Source organism: Glossina fuscipes, unplaced genomic scaffold (assembly GCF_014805625.2).
Source record: "Glossina fuscipes isolate IAEA_lab_2018 unplaced genomic scaffold, Yale_Gfus_2 0, whole genome shotgun sequence".
Classification (NCBI taxonomy): Eukaryota; Metazoa; Arthropoda; class Insecta; order Diptera; family Glossinidae; genus Glossina; species Glossina fuscipes.
Genome location: NW_023998414.1, coordinates 5,093,875 through 5,114,467, shown reverse-complemented (window position 1 = coordinate 5,114,467; position 20,593 = coordinate 5,093,875). Strand labels below are relative to the sequence as shown.

The following is a 20,593-nucleotide window of genomic DNA, read 5'->3' as shown; positions in this document are numbered from 1 at the left end:
TATAGATTTTCATTTGTTTATTTAGCTAATAAAGAAGAAGTCAAGAAGTTTTGCAGAAGCAACAACAGCAACAATAACAGCCAATGATCGTGAGCTTACAGCTCAAGATGCTAGTGCTTTAACGCTTCAGTCTTAGAATTTATTTCTCTGGCTAAATTAATAACAACAATAATGATAATAAATAAAAATAATAATAAAATAAAAATTGTTTACATTAGTGATTGGCTATCTGTGAGACGACATACCGCCACGAATCATCGAATTAATTATGATAAAGTTTTTATTTATTTATTATTTAAAATATACATAAATATATTTAATACGTTAGCTAAAAATTGTCCTCTTCTCAAGGTACCTAGCAAAACAAAGATGGAAAACCACTAGTGTTGGGAGCATTGTTGATCAATAATGATTTGCACAAAAGTGGGTACTGCTGAGGGTTTCCCTGAAAAAGAATAATGTTTCGCGAACACGGGTTTATTAAGTTTATTTATCCGTTTGTCTCTCTGTCCCTATCTGCCTGATATGTGCCCATGTATTCGTGGGTGCAACTTATAGGTCGAAGAACGAACCCTATCGAAAATGAATAAAATTGGATCATTGTTTTTGAGTACTCGTTATATAACGTCTTAGTGCGAGCAGTCGTGGTAGGAAAAAAATTTACATTTTTTTAAATTTTTTGACACAAAACCGTTGTGTAACCATTGAGTGCTTCGAGTCGTCTAAATTGATGTGAACGATTTGAATCGGATGGCGCAATTTAACCGGTTCTACAAAAAGTAGACTTTGCTTGCTGGTAATTGGTCCGTAATAATAATTTGCACTGCATCAAATTTGCATCACGATAATCTGCTCCTTGAACTTTGGCCCATATAAGAGTTGCCATCGGAAAATAAACTTCGATATGGCAAAAGTGTTTTAAAGTTTTAAAATTTTATGATGAAATTTAAATCATACAAGTCAACTTTTTGGACCCCGCTATATACAAGCGAAAATTAAATTTGGTAAAGTTGGACTCTATTAGTTCCCGTTTTGAGCATTCGCGCTACATTTACGCTACGTTACATTGTGTATTATCGCGAAAACGAGTAAATTATTGTATTAGGCGAAGCGATGTAGAGCATTTAATGGTCGGCCCTGCTGCCCAATAATCATTATTTTTATTTCATTTCCTCGAAAGTAATTTCCTTTAAGTTATCAAAGATATAGTTATTTGTGCGACCCCTTCCGAATTCTGAAATGAAATATTTTGACAAATACGAAAATACTCATTGAAAACCTCATCAAGTACATTATGATCTTATGTATGTATGTATGTATGTATGTATGAGTATGAGATTCTACTCCTGCTAATATTGTCGGCATTTCAAGAATTGAGCTGAAATCTGTTGCATATATTTGTGGATCGTTTGCTCACTTCTTCTATTTAAAAATAAGCATAATCTCTACATACACACATATACATGCTTATAAAAAATTTCAAAAATGAAAAAAAAAAAAACTAAAAGAAAACATTGAAAAGTTCTATATATATTTGCATAAATAACTCTCAACTTATGGACGATATCGATGTTAAGATATATATATATATATATATATAGATTTTATTCTTATTTACCAGAGACATGTGAAACGCTATGGAACAATGATTCCAAGAGATCCAATATTCGAAAGCAGATATCAAAGATCGGTTTAAAGGCGAATATATAGACTCGTTCCAAAGATGAGAGAGCGAGCGAGAGAGAGAGAGAGAGATCCGGTTGCTTTATTTGCTTTTTTTTAAGATTAAACCATCACACATACTTCATGTTTTTTCGACATTTCAAGATGTTCAAATATTAGTCTGAACTGCCCTTGAAATATATTAACAAATCTTCCTTTATCGAAATCCGATCTCGATCACGAGAAAAGAAAGAGACAATTGTGATTGCACGCATGAACTTTGCTGGTGGTGTCGCCAAATCCGCTAAACGAAATGGAAAAATTTTATATTAATATGATTGTAAGGCAGGCATCCGTTTAACGAGAATTTTCACATTAAAACGACTCCGACCCACCCTATATGCGGTAATGAAAAACTTCACAAGTACCTAACAAAACTACCTACAATTTCGGTACAGACAGATAACTGTCTGTGTTTTTTTTGTTATCTACACTGTTTGTGATACAATAGTGCATTAAGTTTGTGCGGAAGAAGCTCAGATAGACCTAGCTTTTAGCATACCGCTTTAACATTGTCTGTCCATCTTGTCCCCTTATATTCAAACTACAAGTCGTCATTTTTGATATATATTTTGATGAAACTTGGTACACTGACGTTTTCAGGTCCAAGGGCGAACGCTATTGAAAATGTGTTCGGATCGCACCAATCTCACGCCGGTTTCTCATATAACGCCTTAGTTCAGTGAGTGTGGTAGATTTTTAGATGTAGCTGGTTGCATTAACGTTGCGCCTTTTCAGCGCTCTTCTGGAAATATGAAACTTCTCTGTCTCTATCTTGTCACAAATATTTCAAAGCATTTATATTTTTAAAATTTATAGCTATCGTCACGAATATATATATCAGCAAGGAAAGCAAAAGCAACTAAATAGATTTTTATATACAACAAAAATTATTTCCCATATTACGAAGAAAGAAAATTTGATCGTTTTTTTTCTATTCTCTTTTACTCTGCAGTTATATGAAATTTTTAATTTAATAAATTCAAATATATATATATATGTATATATTGAATGAAAATATATATATATAACTGAATTTTCATTTCGTTTACTTACTAAGGCCGATTTCTGTTTCATGGGTAGAAAAATTTTAATACAAACTCCAAATTTTGTGTTAAGCATTTGTAAACACAATTGCATTGAAAAAGACGAGATAGGTGAACGTGATTTTCCTACTTTTAGAGTAGTGACCACCAAAAGGCAATGATGATTGCGACAGATTACAAGAAATATTGTACGAGTCAAGCCTATCGACTAGTAAAGTATTTCCTCCAAACTATTTCTACCTTTATCTGTACCTCTGCCTTTGTCCATATTTCTATTTTCACTGTTACTTATATTCCTATCCATATCTGTCTTTCTAACTCTAGATTTGCCTCTATTCCCACCCCTACGCGTTATCTTCATCTCTATTTCTATAACCTTGCCTCTATTTCTTTCTCTGTTTCTAACTCGATTTTTATACGTCGTTGTGACTTTACTTCATCTATCCCCAACTTTATATCTATTTTTTCCTCTGCGTTTATTTTTACTTCTACCTACATGTCTATCATTATTCCTATCCGTACTTGTGCCTTCGCTACTCTCTTCTTCCGCTGTCCGCTGCCTAGTATTCTTATGCCAATCTCCATTTCTATCTCCATCCCTGTCCGTATCTCTAGTTCTATCCCTATATTGATATATCTATCTTTGGCCCTCTTTCCATGTTTCTTTTTATTCACATTTCTCGCTTTTTCTCCATCACAATTCCTATAGCGTCTGGGTCTATCTTTATCTTTATCTCCATCTTTAACTATATCACTATTCCTATCCGTATCTGTACATTTACAAGCAAGTCCATATTCACTTCCATCCTTATCTTTGCCTATTTTTATACGTATCTTTGCCTCTATCTCTATCCGCACTTTCCTCTTAGATCAATCGAGTGAGGTAAGAAAAGGTAAGTTTAATCGTTGGTCCTCAGAAGTCTTTGCTTTGAAATTTTTTTTTTTTTTTATGCCATGCCATGAAGCTTGTGTCTTAGGATTTTCCATACACTCGTTAAATATTTTATGTTAAATTAGCTACGCCTTTCGTGTTTGTGAGTGTATGTGTGTATGTGTATGTGTATATGTGTGTGTGTGTTTTGAAAAGTTTCAAAGCATCAGATACTTTCAGTCAAAAAGTAACAAATGCAAACAAGCGAGAGACAGCACAATAGTCCCTCTAGGCCGAACTAATTTCGACCTTATTGTTTAACGTAGGCGTTTGCGTTCTTTTAAATACGATATCACTTTCCTTCCAAGCTAATATACCAGCGCACTTAAGCGACGTTTATAAGTATTTAACCCTAGTTACATATATGAAAAGAATCACTTAATAATTTTCCAATTTCCTTTTATTTTGTTTAAGCAAATCAATGAGTTCTTGTCTTTGTGCATAAAAGAAATGTCAAATGTCTTGATAATGAATTAACCATAGTATGTTTGAGTATAAAAACGTATCCACATCAAGGCCCAAAGGTAGTTAACAACAAAGTACTCAAAAAAAGACTATAGGCTCGGCCGGGTGCTTTCAAATTGCTATGGTCTACTAGTCAAGCAAAATGTATTGAAAAATAAAATTTAAAAAAAAAAAAAAAAAAAAGTCTTATTTACTTGCATACATTTGTACACATTTCTCAAAAGATATTCAACAAGTAGTTCATATAAACTTGTACGATCTCCTTATGAATAGTTTTAGTTATTGAAGCGTTGCAGTAAAATTATAAAGTTTACAAGTATACAAACAAGTCTTTATCAACTAATTTATATGAACAGAATGCAACCAATAGACCAATAATTCTAAAGACAAAATGTAGTAACAACATTAACGTATGGGTGAAGATATGGAAAAGCTTGTAATCATCTGAAAAGAGAAGGGGAAAAAATATGTTTTTTGGGATGAAAAAAATAGTTATGAAAAAGTAATATTCGAAGAAGTAATTCCACCTACGTATATAATTAGGTACGATAAAGGAACTAAAGCCGCGAGAGATCTTCATCCTATAACGGGTTTGTGGCCAGCATCTTAAATATGAAAAAAAGAAAAGAAAAAATCGTTTCATCTCACTTGCCATGAAACATAATGTATAAAGGCTTTCAAGAACATTCACAATGAATGAATCAACTTTGAGTTGAGAACCTATCGGACATCCCCCACAATACATATTTCTTTTACATCTCTCTCTCTCTTTCTCTCTCTCTCTCTCTCTCTCTCTCTCTCTATCTCTCTATCTCTACATCATTTGTCGTGCAGCGGATATAGTCAAGTTTATGCGGATATATATAATAGGCAGAAGAGCTTAAGATAGACTTACCGCTTATTATACCGATCGAATCGCAAAAAGAAATGAAGAATTGTATTAAGCGAAGCGATGTGAAATGGTTTTATCCCTTAACCCAGCAGGTGAATGCCAAAACTGATTATAGAAGATATATATATATATATATATATATATATATATATATACTTATGTCTTATTGGCAATCGAACGAGGCATATGTAATCTTACTTTAGTAAAATGAATATTTTTTTTTTTTTATAAGGGAGGCGGAAGAGAGAAAGGATGTTGATTGAATTAATATAAAATGAGTAGAAAGCAGTTAGGTCAATAAATAATTTAAAATAGAGAAATTATTACGTATTCATAAGTATACAAGTAAGTATAGATATTAACATTTTTGTGCTTTTCTTTTCACACGAGATGTCTATTAAAAAATCATTTCAAAAAATTCTGATTTTTAAATTTTATGCACTAAAAGAAAAAGAAAAAAAAAAAAAAAAAACAAAAAGCAAAAAAGAAAATAGAAACGAAAATAAAAATAAAAAGAAATACATGCCACTCGTTGGCAGCGATCCAGCTGATCTATAAAAGTAATCATTCGTTAGCAAAAAAGTAAAAAAAAGAAAGAGACAAAATAATGAAAAAAAAAAGGAAAAGCAAGTAAAATCATTATAGTGGGCCACGGCCCATCATTTAATACCCTACACTATTTCGCTTAACACAGTTACCCATATAACGATTTTTCAAAATAACGCATTATATGGCAAGTGGTCGAAACTGAAATCCAATCTGGGCGCTCAACGGCGCTCCTATATGGATCGGTATGCGAAATTTCATCGAAATATCTCAAGAAATTCGACGAGATAGCAAGACGGACAAACGGACAAATAAATTTACATCAATTCAGGAAGTGATTCGGAGATGCATCTACCTCACGTTCTCCACCTGGATCTTGCTTAAATCCGTTCGAGAATAACATACTCTTGTGTCACAAGTGGTTTAGAGTATAAAAAACAATATAACAAAAACCCAAACAAGAAAAATAAACAAACTTTCAACTTCAATGGAATATTTTTTTGTCGCCACGATAGGTGTTTGTATTGTAAAGGGCATTTGAACGTCAGAGTAATCAATGTTGTAATCGTAACATGGCATGGTAAGTAGGCGTTAACGATCTACTAGATAAGTGTAACGCAAGCGGGATCGTAACACCACCATTCATATCGCGATAAGTAAACTATTGTTATCACATAACAGATGACACTTTAATCAATAAGTTCGTAGGATGATATATAGATGCCGTCACTATTGATGTATATACAAACAGCGACAGCGACTTGTCAAGTAAAAGTAACGGGAATGCCATGAAATGTTGATATATTTCGTTTGAAGGTTAGAACTATCTAAAAATCATATGGATTCGTCTGTTGTTACTCTACATCTGTATACCGTGCTACGAACTTCGTTGGTGCTTAAGTTTAGAACTCGTATATACACATCTATGCATGCTTAATCTACAATAAACGAAAGCCAACATATCCGAAGAACTATCGTAGCCATTGGAATAGGAATAGAAATAGCGTTGATATCAGCGAACTAACACAATTAGACTAACGCAAGAGGAGCAATTAAGGCCAAGTTTAATGGCCTTCACATGAAAACGAAGTCATTAACTAGATTGTGAAAGACATAGGGGCACACAAATCGACTACATTGATCAAGAATAGCTTATTCAATCCCATCGTGCTTTGGTTGTGTAGGCAACAAAACCAAAATTTCACTTGATTTACTTACTGAATTTCTTTATATGTACGTAACCTTCGGATTTTGCGTTGATTAATAGAATTTGTTATCGAATAACTTAATGACAACTCGATGCTTGAGAAAGTCTTGTGCTTTGTAGATTAAGCTAACGAAAAATAATCAAGTGAATTACGATCTCAACTACCGTGAACGTATCATTTGACATTACATACAAACAGATCATCAGAAAGGGCTACGCTGATCTTGTCCTAGATGTAAAGAACTGGATGTTAACTTCTATAGATTGTTTAGACATTTGACCAATCGTCTCCCAGCAATGGGGAATGATCTGGCTGCCCTAACACAAAACTCTTCTTAATAAGTTTAGAGATCTTGATAAGTCGTGTTTTGATATCGAAACGATAAAGTTAACGTTTCGCTATGTTGCGTATGGATTCACTCCACCGGTAACTTCAACTCCATCATTCACTATTCCCGCTATTCCGCTTATTTCTCAGCTTTACGATTTTCTGAACCTAATTCGGTGAACATACTCCCAACTTACGTGTACAGGGGCCACCGAGAACGGTCGCCCCTGTTACTGGCCTTCGTTTCGGAGTGGTTATACCATCACGTAAATTTTGTGTTTATATCGCGATTATCGACCCATACTTGAAAGCGACTTAGAGATACTTAAGCAGTAAGCTCTTCGTGAATGATTTGTAGAAATGCAATATTTATGAATTCAACTTCTCAAGTCCGAGAGACGTTGCGATTGATTCGCGTTATGCAACGCATGATTCAGATTGATTAGCACTGATACCTATCGACCCAAATCTTAAAGGGTGTGGAGGTTAGACAACAGATCAAATTGAAAGCAAAAGAATGTTCGTTTACGGGGACAACGATTGCGCATAGCCGCTTGTACATGCATAATTGCGACCACTGTAAAACTTATTACATATATTATTAGCATGCTCTGATATATGCATATACACCAGTGCGAATTATTTCACGAAACATTTAACTGTTCGCTTATCAAGATTGTTGCATATATCGAACGGTTGTAAATGGCATAAGTGCCTGCGTAGGAAAAATTGGTATGACTCTTAAAGCGCATGCTATCAGAGTTAGTACTCTTTCATAATTAATTGATATAATTTGTCAAGTGTCAAGGTCAAAAAATAAATCAACTGTTTCAACATTTCCCCAAAGGAAATTAATGGAAATGAGGTCCGCCTGTGAACAAATTTCATTAAACTTAAATTAACTTAACATTGCATGACGATTATTAAGTGGGCGAGCAATTTTATAGCTAATAAAGTTAGAAAATAACAAGTAAGAATATTATAGTCGGTAAAGGCCAAGTGTTATATATCCTACATCATTTCACCTTGTACAGTTCGCGTGAGCTGTTCAATCAGTTTGCCAATAAATCATCAAAAATGACACATTATTTTCATGAAAGCCCGCTTATTGAAGGGTGCTCGAAACATCATGTGACGTGATCCGAATTTACCACTTAAAAAAACTTGACTTACTTCCCAAAAATTTAATTTACTACAAAAGCCAGGCATAATACTTTCCCTTCATGTAAGGGCTTGGCATCCATTATAACCCCTAACGCCTATAAAGATGTTAGGGCCTTAAAAATAGACCAATGTAATTCAGAACTGATGGGCTTACTATTCATCAGAAATCTTATATGGAGTTGGGTCCATGTAGTTCAAATATGTTTTAACCACAGAGGGGGCTCAAAAAATTACCTGAACTGAACCAAGGCTTTCATACGAATTCAGAATGTCCAAATACTATTACGCAACGAGTTTTATCGAAAAATTTTCAAAATTGCAATTTTTTCATTCCATAGAACGAGTTTTCAGAAGAAGCATTTACATGGGGAGTGATTGAGGAAGTGAAGCAATCTGAACTATGTTCAATAGCGTCTGTCCTTGGGTCAAAACACATCAGTGTACTAAACTTCATCAAAATATCGCGAAAATTGCAACCTCAGACAGACATCAGGCGGACAGACAGACTTAGAATCATTTTTTCAATCAGTTCGATATAAAAAACGTTGAGATTGTCTTAAGCCGTTCTGAGTGCTTATGTACATATGTCCGCACAAATCACAAAGGATGTAAGATGTAATAAGCCAAAGTTTATTCTTTGTTGTTAAGCATAAGCTAATATCATAAAAATCAATTAAGCACACGCACACACGCACACACGCACACACGCACACAACATGGAAATAAATTGTAAAACGTTTGCTTAACACGCCATTCATTTTCCATCCAATTACTTAAATCTTATAAAATTTCTTCATTTTTCAGTTTTGAAAAGAGAAAAAATTTCTTTATAAATTTCTAAAAATGTTTAGCAAAAGTACTTTAAACTTTCGCCAATGACGTTTTTGTGTCTTTGCCTTATTTAACTTAATAATAACGCATATTAATGTAAACAATGTTATTATAATTCTCTTTCTTTCACTCACAGCCACTTTCCCCTTTTCAAAGAGCTATTGTTATGGTTGTTGGTTGAGGTTATATTTTCTTGGTTTCTTGCTTTGTATTTATTATTTAATTGAATAGATTCAGTTTGTAGATATACTTATGCATATGTATACTTATTGCTATTTAATGAAAGTTATCAACAGCAAATTTCATAGGTTAATACATGTAAAAGGCGTATTGGAATGAAGGTCAAAGAGAAAGAGAAACAAGCCTTCAATTATATATAATCGTCATTTGTTATCAGAAAATTATTAAAATGAAAATCTTTATTACCGGTACAGAGACAGGAAATATGTTAATTACTTACAGAAATAGAGAATGAACATTTTTTTGTATCAAGCAACAAACAACAAACTTTGTAATATATCAAGCAAACTATACACATCATAACTGTGATAAAGAAGATAAGATTTTAAATTATGTTAGGCATGCCCGTCCTGCCCGTCGTTCGGCTTTTGTGAGAATTTTCGAAAATTGCTTAACTAAAGATAAACAAGTTAAAATTTTATATTCGAATTTTTATTTAAAGCAAATAAAAACACTATAGTAAGACACGAGCCATCATTGAAGATCTTACAGCCCTTCGTCTAATATAGTTGTGCATATAATGATTTTCAATTTGACTTTCGAAAAGGTCGTCCAATCCGAAACATTTTCAATACGGTTGGATCTTCAAAAACACGACAACCTACCAAATTTGATCAAAATAAGTTAAAAATTTTGCGACCTATAGGTTGAACAGAAAGAATACAAGATAGACGTACCCTCTGTGTGTTACATACATTCGCGTAAACTGAATACAGTTTGTACCACAAGTGATGTATGGCGTAAGAAAGCAACTCAAGAAATGTGAAACTTCGTTACTCCATAATACTGGATGGGAACCGGCTAAGGATAAAGAAATACGTTTGAATTCCGTACAAACAGGTTCATAATATTTTATTATTATTAGTTTGGGGAAAAAGAAATCCATTATTTTTTCGGTAGATGGCTGCACTGATAGATTTCTCGTAAAGTATCGATCAAACAATTTCAGATTTATGCTCGTTGGAAAGGTGATATTTCGCAGTAAAAAAATTCTTTTGCTGTTTTTTGTTTGGCGCATGCAGTTGTGAGTTACAGCGTGTTAAAAATGGAAGTGAACAAAGAGAAAATTCTGTACATTTTACAGTTTTTCTTTGACAAAGGCGAACATGCAAGCCAGGCGGCTATAATTGTGAATGGTGTTTATGGTTCCGATACCGTAACAGCCAATTATGTGCAATATTGGTTTCATAGATTCCGTTCAGGAATTTTTGATGTTAAAGATGCACCTCGCACAGGTAGGCCGGTCGTCGAAAATGTCGATAAAATCGGAGAAATGATCGAAGTTGACCGGCATGTTAGCAGTCGTAACATCGCCCAGGAGCTAAAAATCGACCATAAAACAGTTTTAAACTATTTACACAAAGCTGGATTCAAAAGGAAGCTCGATGTTTGGATGCCACACCAATTAACAGAAAAAAACATGATGGATCGAATTTCCATCTGCTAAGCCTTGGCCAAACGGAATGAGATAGACCCATTTCTTAAACGGATGGTGACTGGAGATGAGAAATGGATCACATACGATAACCCTGTGCGAAAACGATCGTGGTCAAAGAGCGGTGAAGCACCTCAAACGGCCAGGAAGGTTTTGCTATGCATTTGGTGGGACTGGAAGGGAATTATTTATTATGAGTTGCTTCCATATGGCCAAACGCTAAATTCTGATCTCTACTGTCAACAACTGGACCGTTTGAAGATAGCGATTGACCAGAAACGGCCAGAAAACGGCCAACAGGAGAGGTGTCGTGTTCCACCAGGACAACGCTAAGCCACACACATCTACAGTGACTCGCCAGAAACTTCGGGAGCTTGGTTGGGAAGTAATATTATTGTTATTATTATTATTATTAGTTTCGCCAGAGAAATAAATTCCAAGACTAAACTCTTAAAAGCACTAGCATCTAAGGCTATCGGCTTCTATTAAAAGCTCTACCGCACTTGAGATTCGAACCCACCACCACTATTTGACTTGTTAGTCGAGATTCCTCGCCTCCGGCTACTCAGGCGGATACGTAATATTTTAAAAAATTTGCATAACCTCAAAAATCAAAGGAAGTTTATTGCATTTAAAAGTAAAAAAATCGATTGAAGGCTCCAAACTGTATACATTATATATTCTTGATGGTTGATAGATTCAACTATGTCCAGGTCTCTGTATTACCGGGACCCAACTGCATATCCCAAAAAAAATGTAGTTGACTTTAATTCAGAAATTTAATAGAAGCATCTAAAATTTCAAGCAATAAATTGAATCCATTTGCTCAGTAAAACGTTCTTAGCATACGAAAGCATTTCGATATGTGAGATTCAATCAAGATTCATTCGTAAGCGACAATTGCTTTGTTATGTGTTACATTTCAAATCAGTTTTAATTAAATGACTCTTGCTGCTAGATCGAGATAGAGACAGAGAGAGAGAGAGAGAGAGAGAGAGAGAGAGAGAGAGAGAGAGAGAAAGAAAGATTTATAGATATTTAGATAATGAGCCGTAAGAACGTAACAAATGAAAGCATAAAATACCAATTATAACCGCATCCCAGTTCACCTAATATAAAAAATTGTATCTCAGCCGCATTGTCTCTGCTATAATCGATCGGCAGTTATTATCTCATAAGCTAAATATAACTTACGCCAACACACGTACGCACGCACAGAGGCGAACCACGTTGCATACATCCTAAATTGAATACATTGTACAAAATTAATTATATAGTTTAATAAATATGTTAACCGTTAACCGTTTGTCTCTCCATATCTTCCATTCGTTTCAGTTCTCTCTTCTCATTTTTCTCACAAATATTTTCCTTTAAAAAAAAAAAAAAACTTGTTAATACATTTAGACTTAAAAACTTAAAAACATGCAAACAAAAAATGACATTGTTTTCTTCGTATTAGATGTGTGTGTGTGCGTTTATGTATGTTTTTGCCTTTTTTTCTTGCTTTTCTTTGTCGTTGCAATTATATTTTGATTTTTGCGCACATATACACACACACACACACACACGCATATGTATGCGAAAAAACAACGGAGAGGTTAAAGTAAGAAAACTGGTTTTTGTAATAACAACGATAATCAAAATGTTGGGGCGTTTCGCGACGTACGCGATAACGAATAAAATATAAAATCAGACAATTAAAAAGAATTAAGTAAGTAAGAAAGTTATATTCACCTTAGGACGAATCTTTAGTATACATCAAGATCGCTCTGCTTCTCTTTCTCGCTCTCTCTCTCTCGCTCTCTCTCTCTCTCTCTCTCTCTCTCTGAGAACAATACATTAGAATTGTAAATCCTTCTTAGCTAACAGGTATTGAATCGAGTGGCAATTAATCCTTCATTGCGATTTTTTATCTATCGTACAAGTGGCACCGATTTTTCCATTTAAATTCAACATGATCCTCATTCAAGTTTATAGCACACTTAACATCATGAAATTTTGCGTAAATTGTTAATGCATTTGCCTTCAATAGGTGTAGCTTTCAGCAAATAACAATGGATAGTCCACATTTCTGCGATGACAGGATGTACGGACAAAGCTTGAATCAAAGCTCTCCGCCGCGATCCCCGATGTTTATTTTTTGAACATTTTCTGATTAAACCTTCACTTCAGAACTACGTTCATAGGCTTCTAGACATCTTAACGTCGTCATATTCTAATTGATCCTACTGATGCACTTGCACTTATATTCGATTGCATAGGTTTGCGTTGGCGCACAAATATCTCCTCACCACTATCACACACTTTATCGCGAAAATTATTAATAGATTTGCAATCATTACCACTCGATATGTCGGATAAATCGTCTGCAACTAACGTTAGAATAGACACGGCCAAATAAGTGGCTCAGTCTGGAGCTTGGGAATTACTCACCTTCGGGGCCCTGAGTGTGCGTTTTCCCCTTTTCGTGTGCCATCGGGCATTGTGGGGCTAAGCCTTAACGACGGCGTATCCACGTAAAACTCACAGAGGCATTTCTAAAAGTGAGGCGTGCCACGACGGAATGGAATCGACGAAACCTATCTAACACCAAAGGCCTTTTTTCTTTCTTTTCGTTCTGGCGGCACGGCTTTCAGGGGCTCCCTAAGAAAAGGCATAGTCCATTGCGAGACTTTCGCATTGGCTATGTTTGGCGGGAATCGTGGGAAGGTTTTACTAGCTTACTTGATGTGCAGTTGCATTGCATTGGAACGAGCACTACGTTCACATAGAGGCTAAAGTTTTAGCGAAAGAGCGGCCCATGTTCTCATACATATTTCGGACCGTCGGTGCACAATAAAGCCCCCATGTCGTCAGATCATGTGCTGCCGGGAGATTCATTCATGTTAATTACAATCGCAAAGATACTTATAAATGTGTGCGCCTTGCTCATCGCTCTTTTCTTTTTCATTCTTCTCGCTAGAGGCACTGCTGTCGTAAAATCGAGTTGACGGGGCTCCAGTTATGAACAAAGAAAAAAAAAAGGACTCAAAATGATAAAAACATAATTTTTTTGTTTATTTTGTTTTTTTTTTTTTGTTTTTTTACATTTTATTTGAAAAATGTATTTTTTATATATCAACTTCGAAGTTTTTGTCTGGATCAATATCATATTTTAATGACGATTCTAATTCGCAGGTAATGCGGCCAATGATTGTGAATAATAAGCAAATCGTCATATCGCTTATGTCGTCAATAACGCGTGTTATCACGGAATATATCGTTCTCATTATCCTTGGCAAAGCAAATATCACTAGTGTCGTCATCGTTATCAATAATCCTACGACATTCAAATATAAAACAGCAAAGCCGTCACTCACAACACTCCAAAGTATAACCGGAACTTCCAACTCCATCATATTACTCATTCAAAATTGAATAGACAAAGAAACGAAAAATTGTGAAATACAAAATTTTGATAAAATATTTCAATTATGTATGTATTTGAAAAACAAAAAAAAAATCTTCAAATGAAAGTTTTCTCCAAGGAAACCAATAATTTAAAATTTTACAAAGCCAGCGAAAAGTATATATGTGCTACAAAAATGTAGGCAGCAATGTTTTATTATGCGCTTGAGAGCACAACTACTTTGACACCTCATCGCTTACGTTTAGAAATAAATGCATATAAAATTCGTTGAACCTTTCCGTTATATTGTAGGCGTGCCGGTTGAATGAGTGATTAGTGAACGACATGCTTCGAACCCTTAAGATAATTGTAAATAACAGATCGCTATAGATCGCTATTCCTTAGATAGAGGGTTTTCTCACACTGATGACTTATTCTTGTTTTATTACATTTGATTTAATATTTTCTAAATAAGATTTGTAACCGAGAATGTTGCTAACTAAAGCCTATTCTCTAATATTGGGTTGTTCGGAAAGTATAATTTTTTTTTTTTTTTTTTTTTTTGGTTAAAATAAAAGACGCGTTCCTCAGAGTGAAGTTTCGCATCATCACGAAAGGTAGAATTCGAAAAAATTTAACGCCTCGGTGATCTCATCAATGAATGACTTTTTTTGCCGTGATTGGACACCCAGCGGGCCTTCCAAAATATGGTACATGTTCAAGATCTAATTATTGGTTCCGAATTTGGGCATTGACGTTTTGCCAGTACATCTTCTTCGTATGAAGAACGGGTAATATTTTTCTTGCTTGAACCACATTTTCATTTTTTCGATGGTAGAAAAATAAAATATGGCGAAAATGCTGCTGTTCACTTATCTCATATTTGAGAGGGCATCAACCAAGAACTCAATCAGTAGCATTAATCGAGCCTTGCTCCAGCTATCAAAATATATAGTGCTTAAGTGTGAAGTTGGCTGTAAGTGAAATACAATTAAATCCTGAGTTAGGAATGAAAAAGAAAAAACGAAATTACATTCCAAACTACCTAATATTTTTATGATACATTAGAAATGTTAAGATTTAGCGGCTTTTGCGATTAAGTGAATTTTGTCTAATGACATTTGAATAATAATTTCAAGTGCATCCACCCACAGTGTTCTTACTAGTTTTATTTAATGCATTTCGTAAGCAAAAAAAAAAATATGTGTTTAAGTAATGCAAAGGTACTACGAAACTTTCGATTAAATTTTGAGAAAGTTTCAAAATAGCGCATAACTAATACTATATTGTATTGTAAAATATCTTCTGGTTGTCTCGGAGTATCTTATGTTTATAGATTTTTTAAGATTGCGATACGGATCGCCCATATCAGACTCAGGACTTGTGCTGAGCAACTGAATAAAAACTTTTATTTAACAATTAATTAAATCATATTTTTGGTTATAGACTATAAAAAAAAACCAGGAGAGCTCTTTTTTTATATTGAAATCCTCTATTAAATCGAACCGATTACGATAAGTCGTTCGCTATATCAGTAGAATAGCTTTCAAGTTCAAACCAATAAACTTCTACCATATATGGGGAAAAAGTCTTTTTTTCTTTACTATAATTCTAGCAATATTAACTTTCAAATATATATATATATATATATATCTTATTTATTTATTTATTTATTTTTTTTTTTTTTTGTTTTCTATGCAAATTTTATTGATCAAAGTTTCCTTAGTCGCTTACAAATTTAGAAAAAAACGCATTTTACAATTTGAACAAAAAGGGTAAAAAAAAAAAAAAAAATGAGGAAAGAGAAGACAGGAAATTTATAAAGGAATTTTTAATTTTCATTTCACTTCTTTTCAATTTTCTTCTGTTTTTTTTTCGTCAGACATTATGTTATTCATTTATTTAGTCACTTTTTATCGATATCGATAATGTCGACATTATATTTCAATCTCATAGCTATAGCCGCTGAAGCAATCACCATAAGCAGGCAGCCAGCAATCAGTGCATATAGTAACCAAATGGTTATCTCGGTCATGCTCTCAGCGGAACAATTAAGTTGGCGGCAGACCAAATACAACACCGCTGCGGAGAATAAAGTAAATACTAGCGCTGGAAGGAAGTTCAGAATTACTATTACTACCGCTAAGACATCCGTAAATCGAAGACCAAAAGTGAAAGCGATAGCTAGCAGTAGAATGAGAACGAACATGCGATCCATGACGGATAACTATATTAATCGATTGAGATTGAAGCGATTCCGCAAATTTTTATATTGCTCTAAATTATTATTATATTAAGAACTTAACTTAAAGATACAGTGATATGAAAAAGTCACGAAAATAATGTTAAATTAAAAAAAAAAAAAAAAAAAAAAAAAAAAAAAAAAGGAAAAGAAAAAATTTTGAATTTTTCAAAAGACTTGAAAGAAAGTTTTTCCAAAGAAAACTAAATCAATTCATTGACAGGCAAAATTGAAAACAACAACAACAACAAAAACTCAATTGCAAAACAAATCTCACACAAAATCACATAATAGCTGTTGCATTGGGCACTGGGGCAACACACATACAATGCAACGAGAAGAAGTATTATTGTTATGATAAAGAAGTTCAATTGAATTAAAATTCATTGCGGATGGGAACAGAAGTAGAAGAGAACCTACATACATACACTGCGTACAATGCATCGGACATTATTAGAATTGAAAAGTTCAAAACGTTTACTAATCTTCCATCGTTCTCTCGGTGAGCTGAGTTAACTCATAACATAGCATAAGTAACATAATAAAAGAACTCAGTTCAAGTGTTCAAATGATAGAATGAATGAATGAATGAAAATTATTAATAATCTAAGGAATGCCCGCTTCGCCAATTTACAGTTCGACGATGATATCGAAATAGTCTTCAGCGCATCAGTCTTCATTGTGTAATTCGGAAATTATTCTTAAATGCTTTACGCTCGAACTCGAAAATTTTCGTTACATTATTCAAATGCATCTGACGGTTTCATTTATTTATTTATTTATTTATTTAGTTGTTTTTTTTTCTGTTTTTTACTATAACGTACATCCCACAACATTCGCAACAATCGACTACACATTAACTTTAAATCTTATCAGAAATTGACGGGTCACACGGACAGACGGCGACAAAACGGGTTACCCGAATTTGACGGGTGCCGTAAATTTGCCATTAAAAACACAAAGGCTTAATATGTTACAAATTTAACTGAGACCATTGATAACACAATCAAATGTACACCGCACTATAATTTCTTATCAGTCTTCCATTAACGATAGATGTCTCTAGGGCTTATCGTGAACACACTACCGTAAAGGCTTAATCCCACACAGAATGTGAAGGCGCACATTCAACACCCCCAGTGCAGATGGGAATTGTATATGGACACATCCCCCTATCTGGTGAGAGCAACGGCTCCGTCTTTCTTAGGGTCAGACACCAAGTAAAAGTTCTTTCTTGTGATTTGGGCAAGGCTAAAGCTGAAAGCTCTTAATAATCGTGCCATCACAAATAAAAGATAAGGAATAAATGCTCTTGGTCAAATCTTATGCCTTAGATCATATGAACGCTTGCTTCGGGGGCTCCTAATAACCGTGGAACCAAGAATAAGAGAAAAGGAATAAATGCCTCTGATCCAAGCTTACCTTAGATCAAATGAACGCTTGCTTCGGTGGCTCGTGATAACCGTGAAACCAAGAATAAAAGAGAAAGAATAAATGCCTTTGGTCATTCTTTGCCTTAGTGCAGCCAGAAACTCGGTACAGGATACAATCAGCAGATGAAACTGCGACACATACGCTTTGTAATCTCACTGGACGTGAAAACGAGTTTCTAAAACAAGCAGCAATATTAGTTAAGGTATAATACATTATTAGGCTGTCAGTGTTGCATTTTCGAGCTTTCATCTGGCAATTCACAGCACCACCTTAACCAAATTCCCGCAAATTCTTTATGCACAGCTAAGATCATTTTCGTTTTTCTGGTAATATCTTAGTCCATTACTTTTAACTTGGAGACTTCGGCATCAACGCTCCATACTCGGTCATCGCCCACGTAGAAGTGAACTTAAAAAGATTAAAAAGATTTCCAAAAGGAACAAAAAAACTTAGTTATATTAATCGTGCATTTTGCGTTTGCTTCTACAAAGCAAATTCCATTTCCATTAAAATGCATGAATAGTTCGACTTTAGTGGAAACCGATGCCAGAAGCTCAATATGCAATAGAAATAAGAACATAATGCTCAGAATTTTAACTGTACATGTTCTCCTCTAGCAAAAAGCTTCAAAACGTTGGCATTATTGAACTGAATTTTTAGTATCCTCGGTGTATGTGCCTAGACTGTTTTAATTCCCCCTCCTTTATCCCTTTCTTTTTCTTTTTCTTTTTCGTTTCAGTTTAAAATTTAATTTGATCAGAGCAATCTTCGAAAGCATTGCTCGAGTGTTCAACGATTTGCATGCCTTAAGATCAATAATAGTTAATAATAGCATATTATACCTTACCCCACTTATGGGAAAAGGGTATATTAACTTTGTGTGAATGTATGCAATAATCAGAAAGACTTGAGATAGATTCATCTTTAATTATACAGATTGAATCCGAGTAATTTTCTGAATCGATCCAAGCTTGTCTGTCCGTTTGTTCTTCTTGTTTTCTGGCATGCAAATCTGAAGGTCACAATCTTCGAGATGTTTTGATTATCGTTTCGTAAAGAAATGTTTTTTGGTCCAACGACGAACGCTCTTGCAAATGGTTCGGATCGATTTCATTTTTCGATTACTTTCCATATGATGGTTTATTTGGAAAAGATGTCATATGAGCAACTGCATCAAGCAAAGTACCGTAGAATTTTTAATGGTCGGCTGTGTCCTACTGCGGTCTTTTGACTTATTTCTGTTTTTTTTTTTTTTACAGTTTCAACATAATAACAATTGAAGGTTTTTTTTACGAGATACCGTTATTACACTACTGCTCTATTACTCTAGTTATTTATTTATTTATTTATTTGCATTTTTTGTTTCTTTTTATTGCAGTTTTTGGGCATAATTTGTTTGGCATGCGGATCACCTGCCCTTCTAGCAGCAACGTCATTCTTCTTATTTGTTGTAGTTGTTGCATTCATTGCTACATTATTATGGATTTTCGCCTACTTATTGGGCATACGAGAGGCTCTTAATTTGGCCGTTAATTGGATTTTTACGGTATGCTTTAATAAACATAAATTAAAAATAGAATTTTAACTATGCGTTAATCGTCTACCTTAGTAATTACCATTATTAATAAAAAAAAAAAAATAAATAAATAAATAACAAAAAAAAAAAAAAAAAAATTAACACAAACACATTGAATATAGCATGGATTAGAAAGAATGATTGGCATGACTACACAGCAAGCCCAGTTAAGTAAAGCAATGAAAATATGTTGTTGGCTAAAGGCAGCCAACAACCTGCATTCATTACGGTATTCTCTTACGATTGTAATGCTTAAGCAATTGCGGTTCTTTAACCGGTTTCTTATGCATGACCAAAGCCAGCTATCGACCACAAGCTTGAACAAGCAGACAGATCGCCATAAGGAAAGACAGATAGAGATAGAGAGAGAGAGAGAGAGAGAGAGAGAGAGAGGGAGAAAGATTAAGAATTTTAAAACTGGGTCTGTACGGTGTGTTTCATTTTTAGCTTTTCATTTAATTGTAACGATGTGAATTAAACTAAAATACGATACGCGACCGATTCTTACGTTTATTCATAAACTTGTTTCAAAATGATTTTTACATCCAAAAATAAAAAATAGGAATACGTAGGTACTAATTATGTCAGTCATTTTTCCCCCCTTTTTTTTTTCTTTTGTTATGGCAAAGCAAATTCGTTAAAGCAAAGGTTCGTCAGCTTAAAGGTGTATTGTGCCTCTTTGAGAAGAAAAAGTTGCTCTGCGTTTTCTCTCCACCTAAAAGTTTTTTCTTAAGCAAAGTTAGCGTTGCTTTTACTTATCAACAATCTTTTGAGAGATGAAACTTCAAATTCTAATTTGTAATCAGACTCAAGCCTTAGGTTAATAAGAAGAAAATTTATTTTACCTGCTCTGTGCCACCGAATGATTGCTATTCTCATCGGTTAGGAAATCTCTGCTGCTATCGAAAGTGTGTCAATTAGTCTCAATAGCAGACTTCCTTTGAATATGTCCGTCTGTCATGCTCTTAATAAGACTAATTTTCACTCGCTCTATTTAGAAAAGAATCCATTATAGATTTACGATTCCTGCTTCTCAATCGACTATCATCGATTTTTGCACTCTACACTACATGCGAATATAATAAGCTTGTGACGATGTGTACAACATCCAGAAGAATTTCAGATAGAACTATCTTTCATTAGACC

At 34.2% G+C, this 20,593-nt stretch overlaps 1 protein-coding gene across 3 annotated transcripts in view; it reads left to right on the top strand.

The window, feature by feature from the left end:
• LOC119633050 (CKLF-like MARVEL transmembrane domain-containing protein 4) overlaps nt 1–20,593 on the top strand; it is a 38,817-nt gene that overhangs the window by 16,021 nt on the left and 2,203 nt on the right. For all 3 annotated transcript variants that reach the window (XM_038026272.1, XM_038026263.1, XM_038026255.1), the window contains exon 2: nt 19,250–19,417. In XM_038026272.1, coding sequence (XP_037882200.1) covers nt 19,250–19,417 — 168 coding nt within the window. The remainder of the gene's footprint in view (nt 1–19,249; nt 19,418–20,593) is intronic.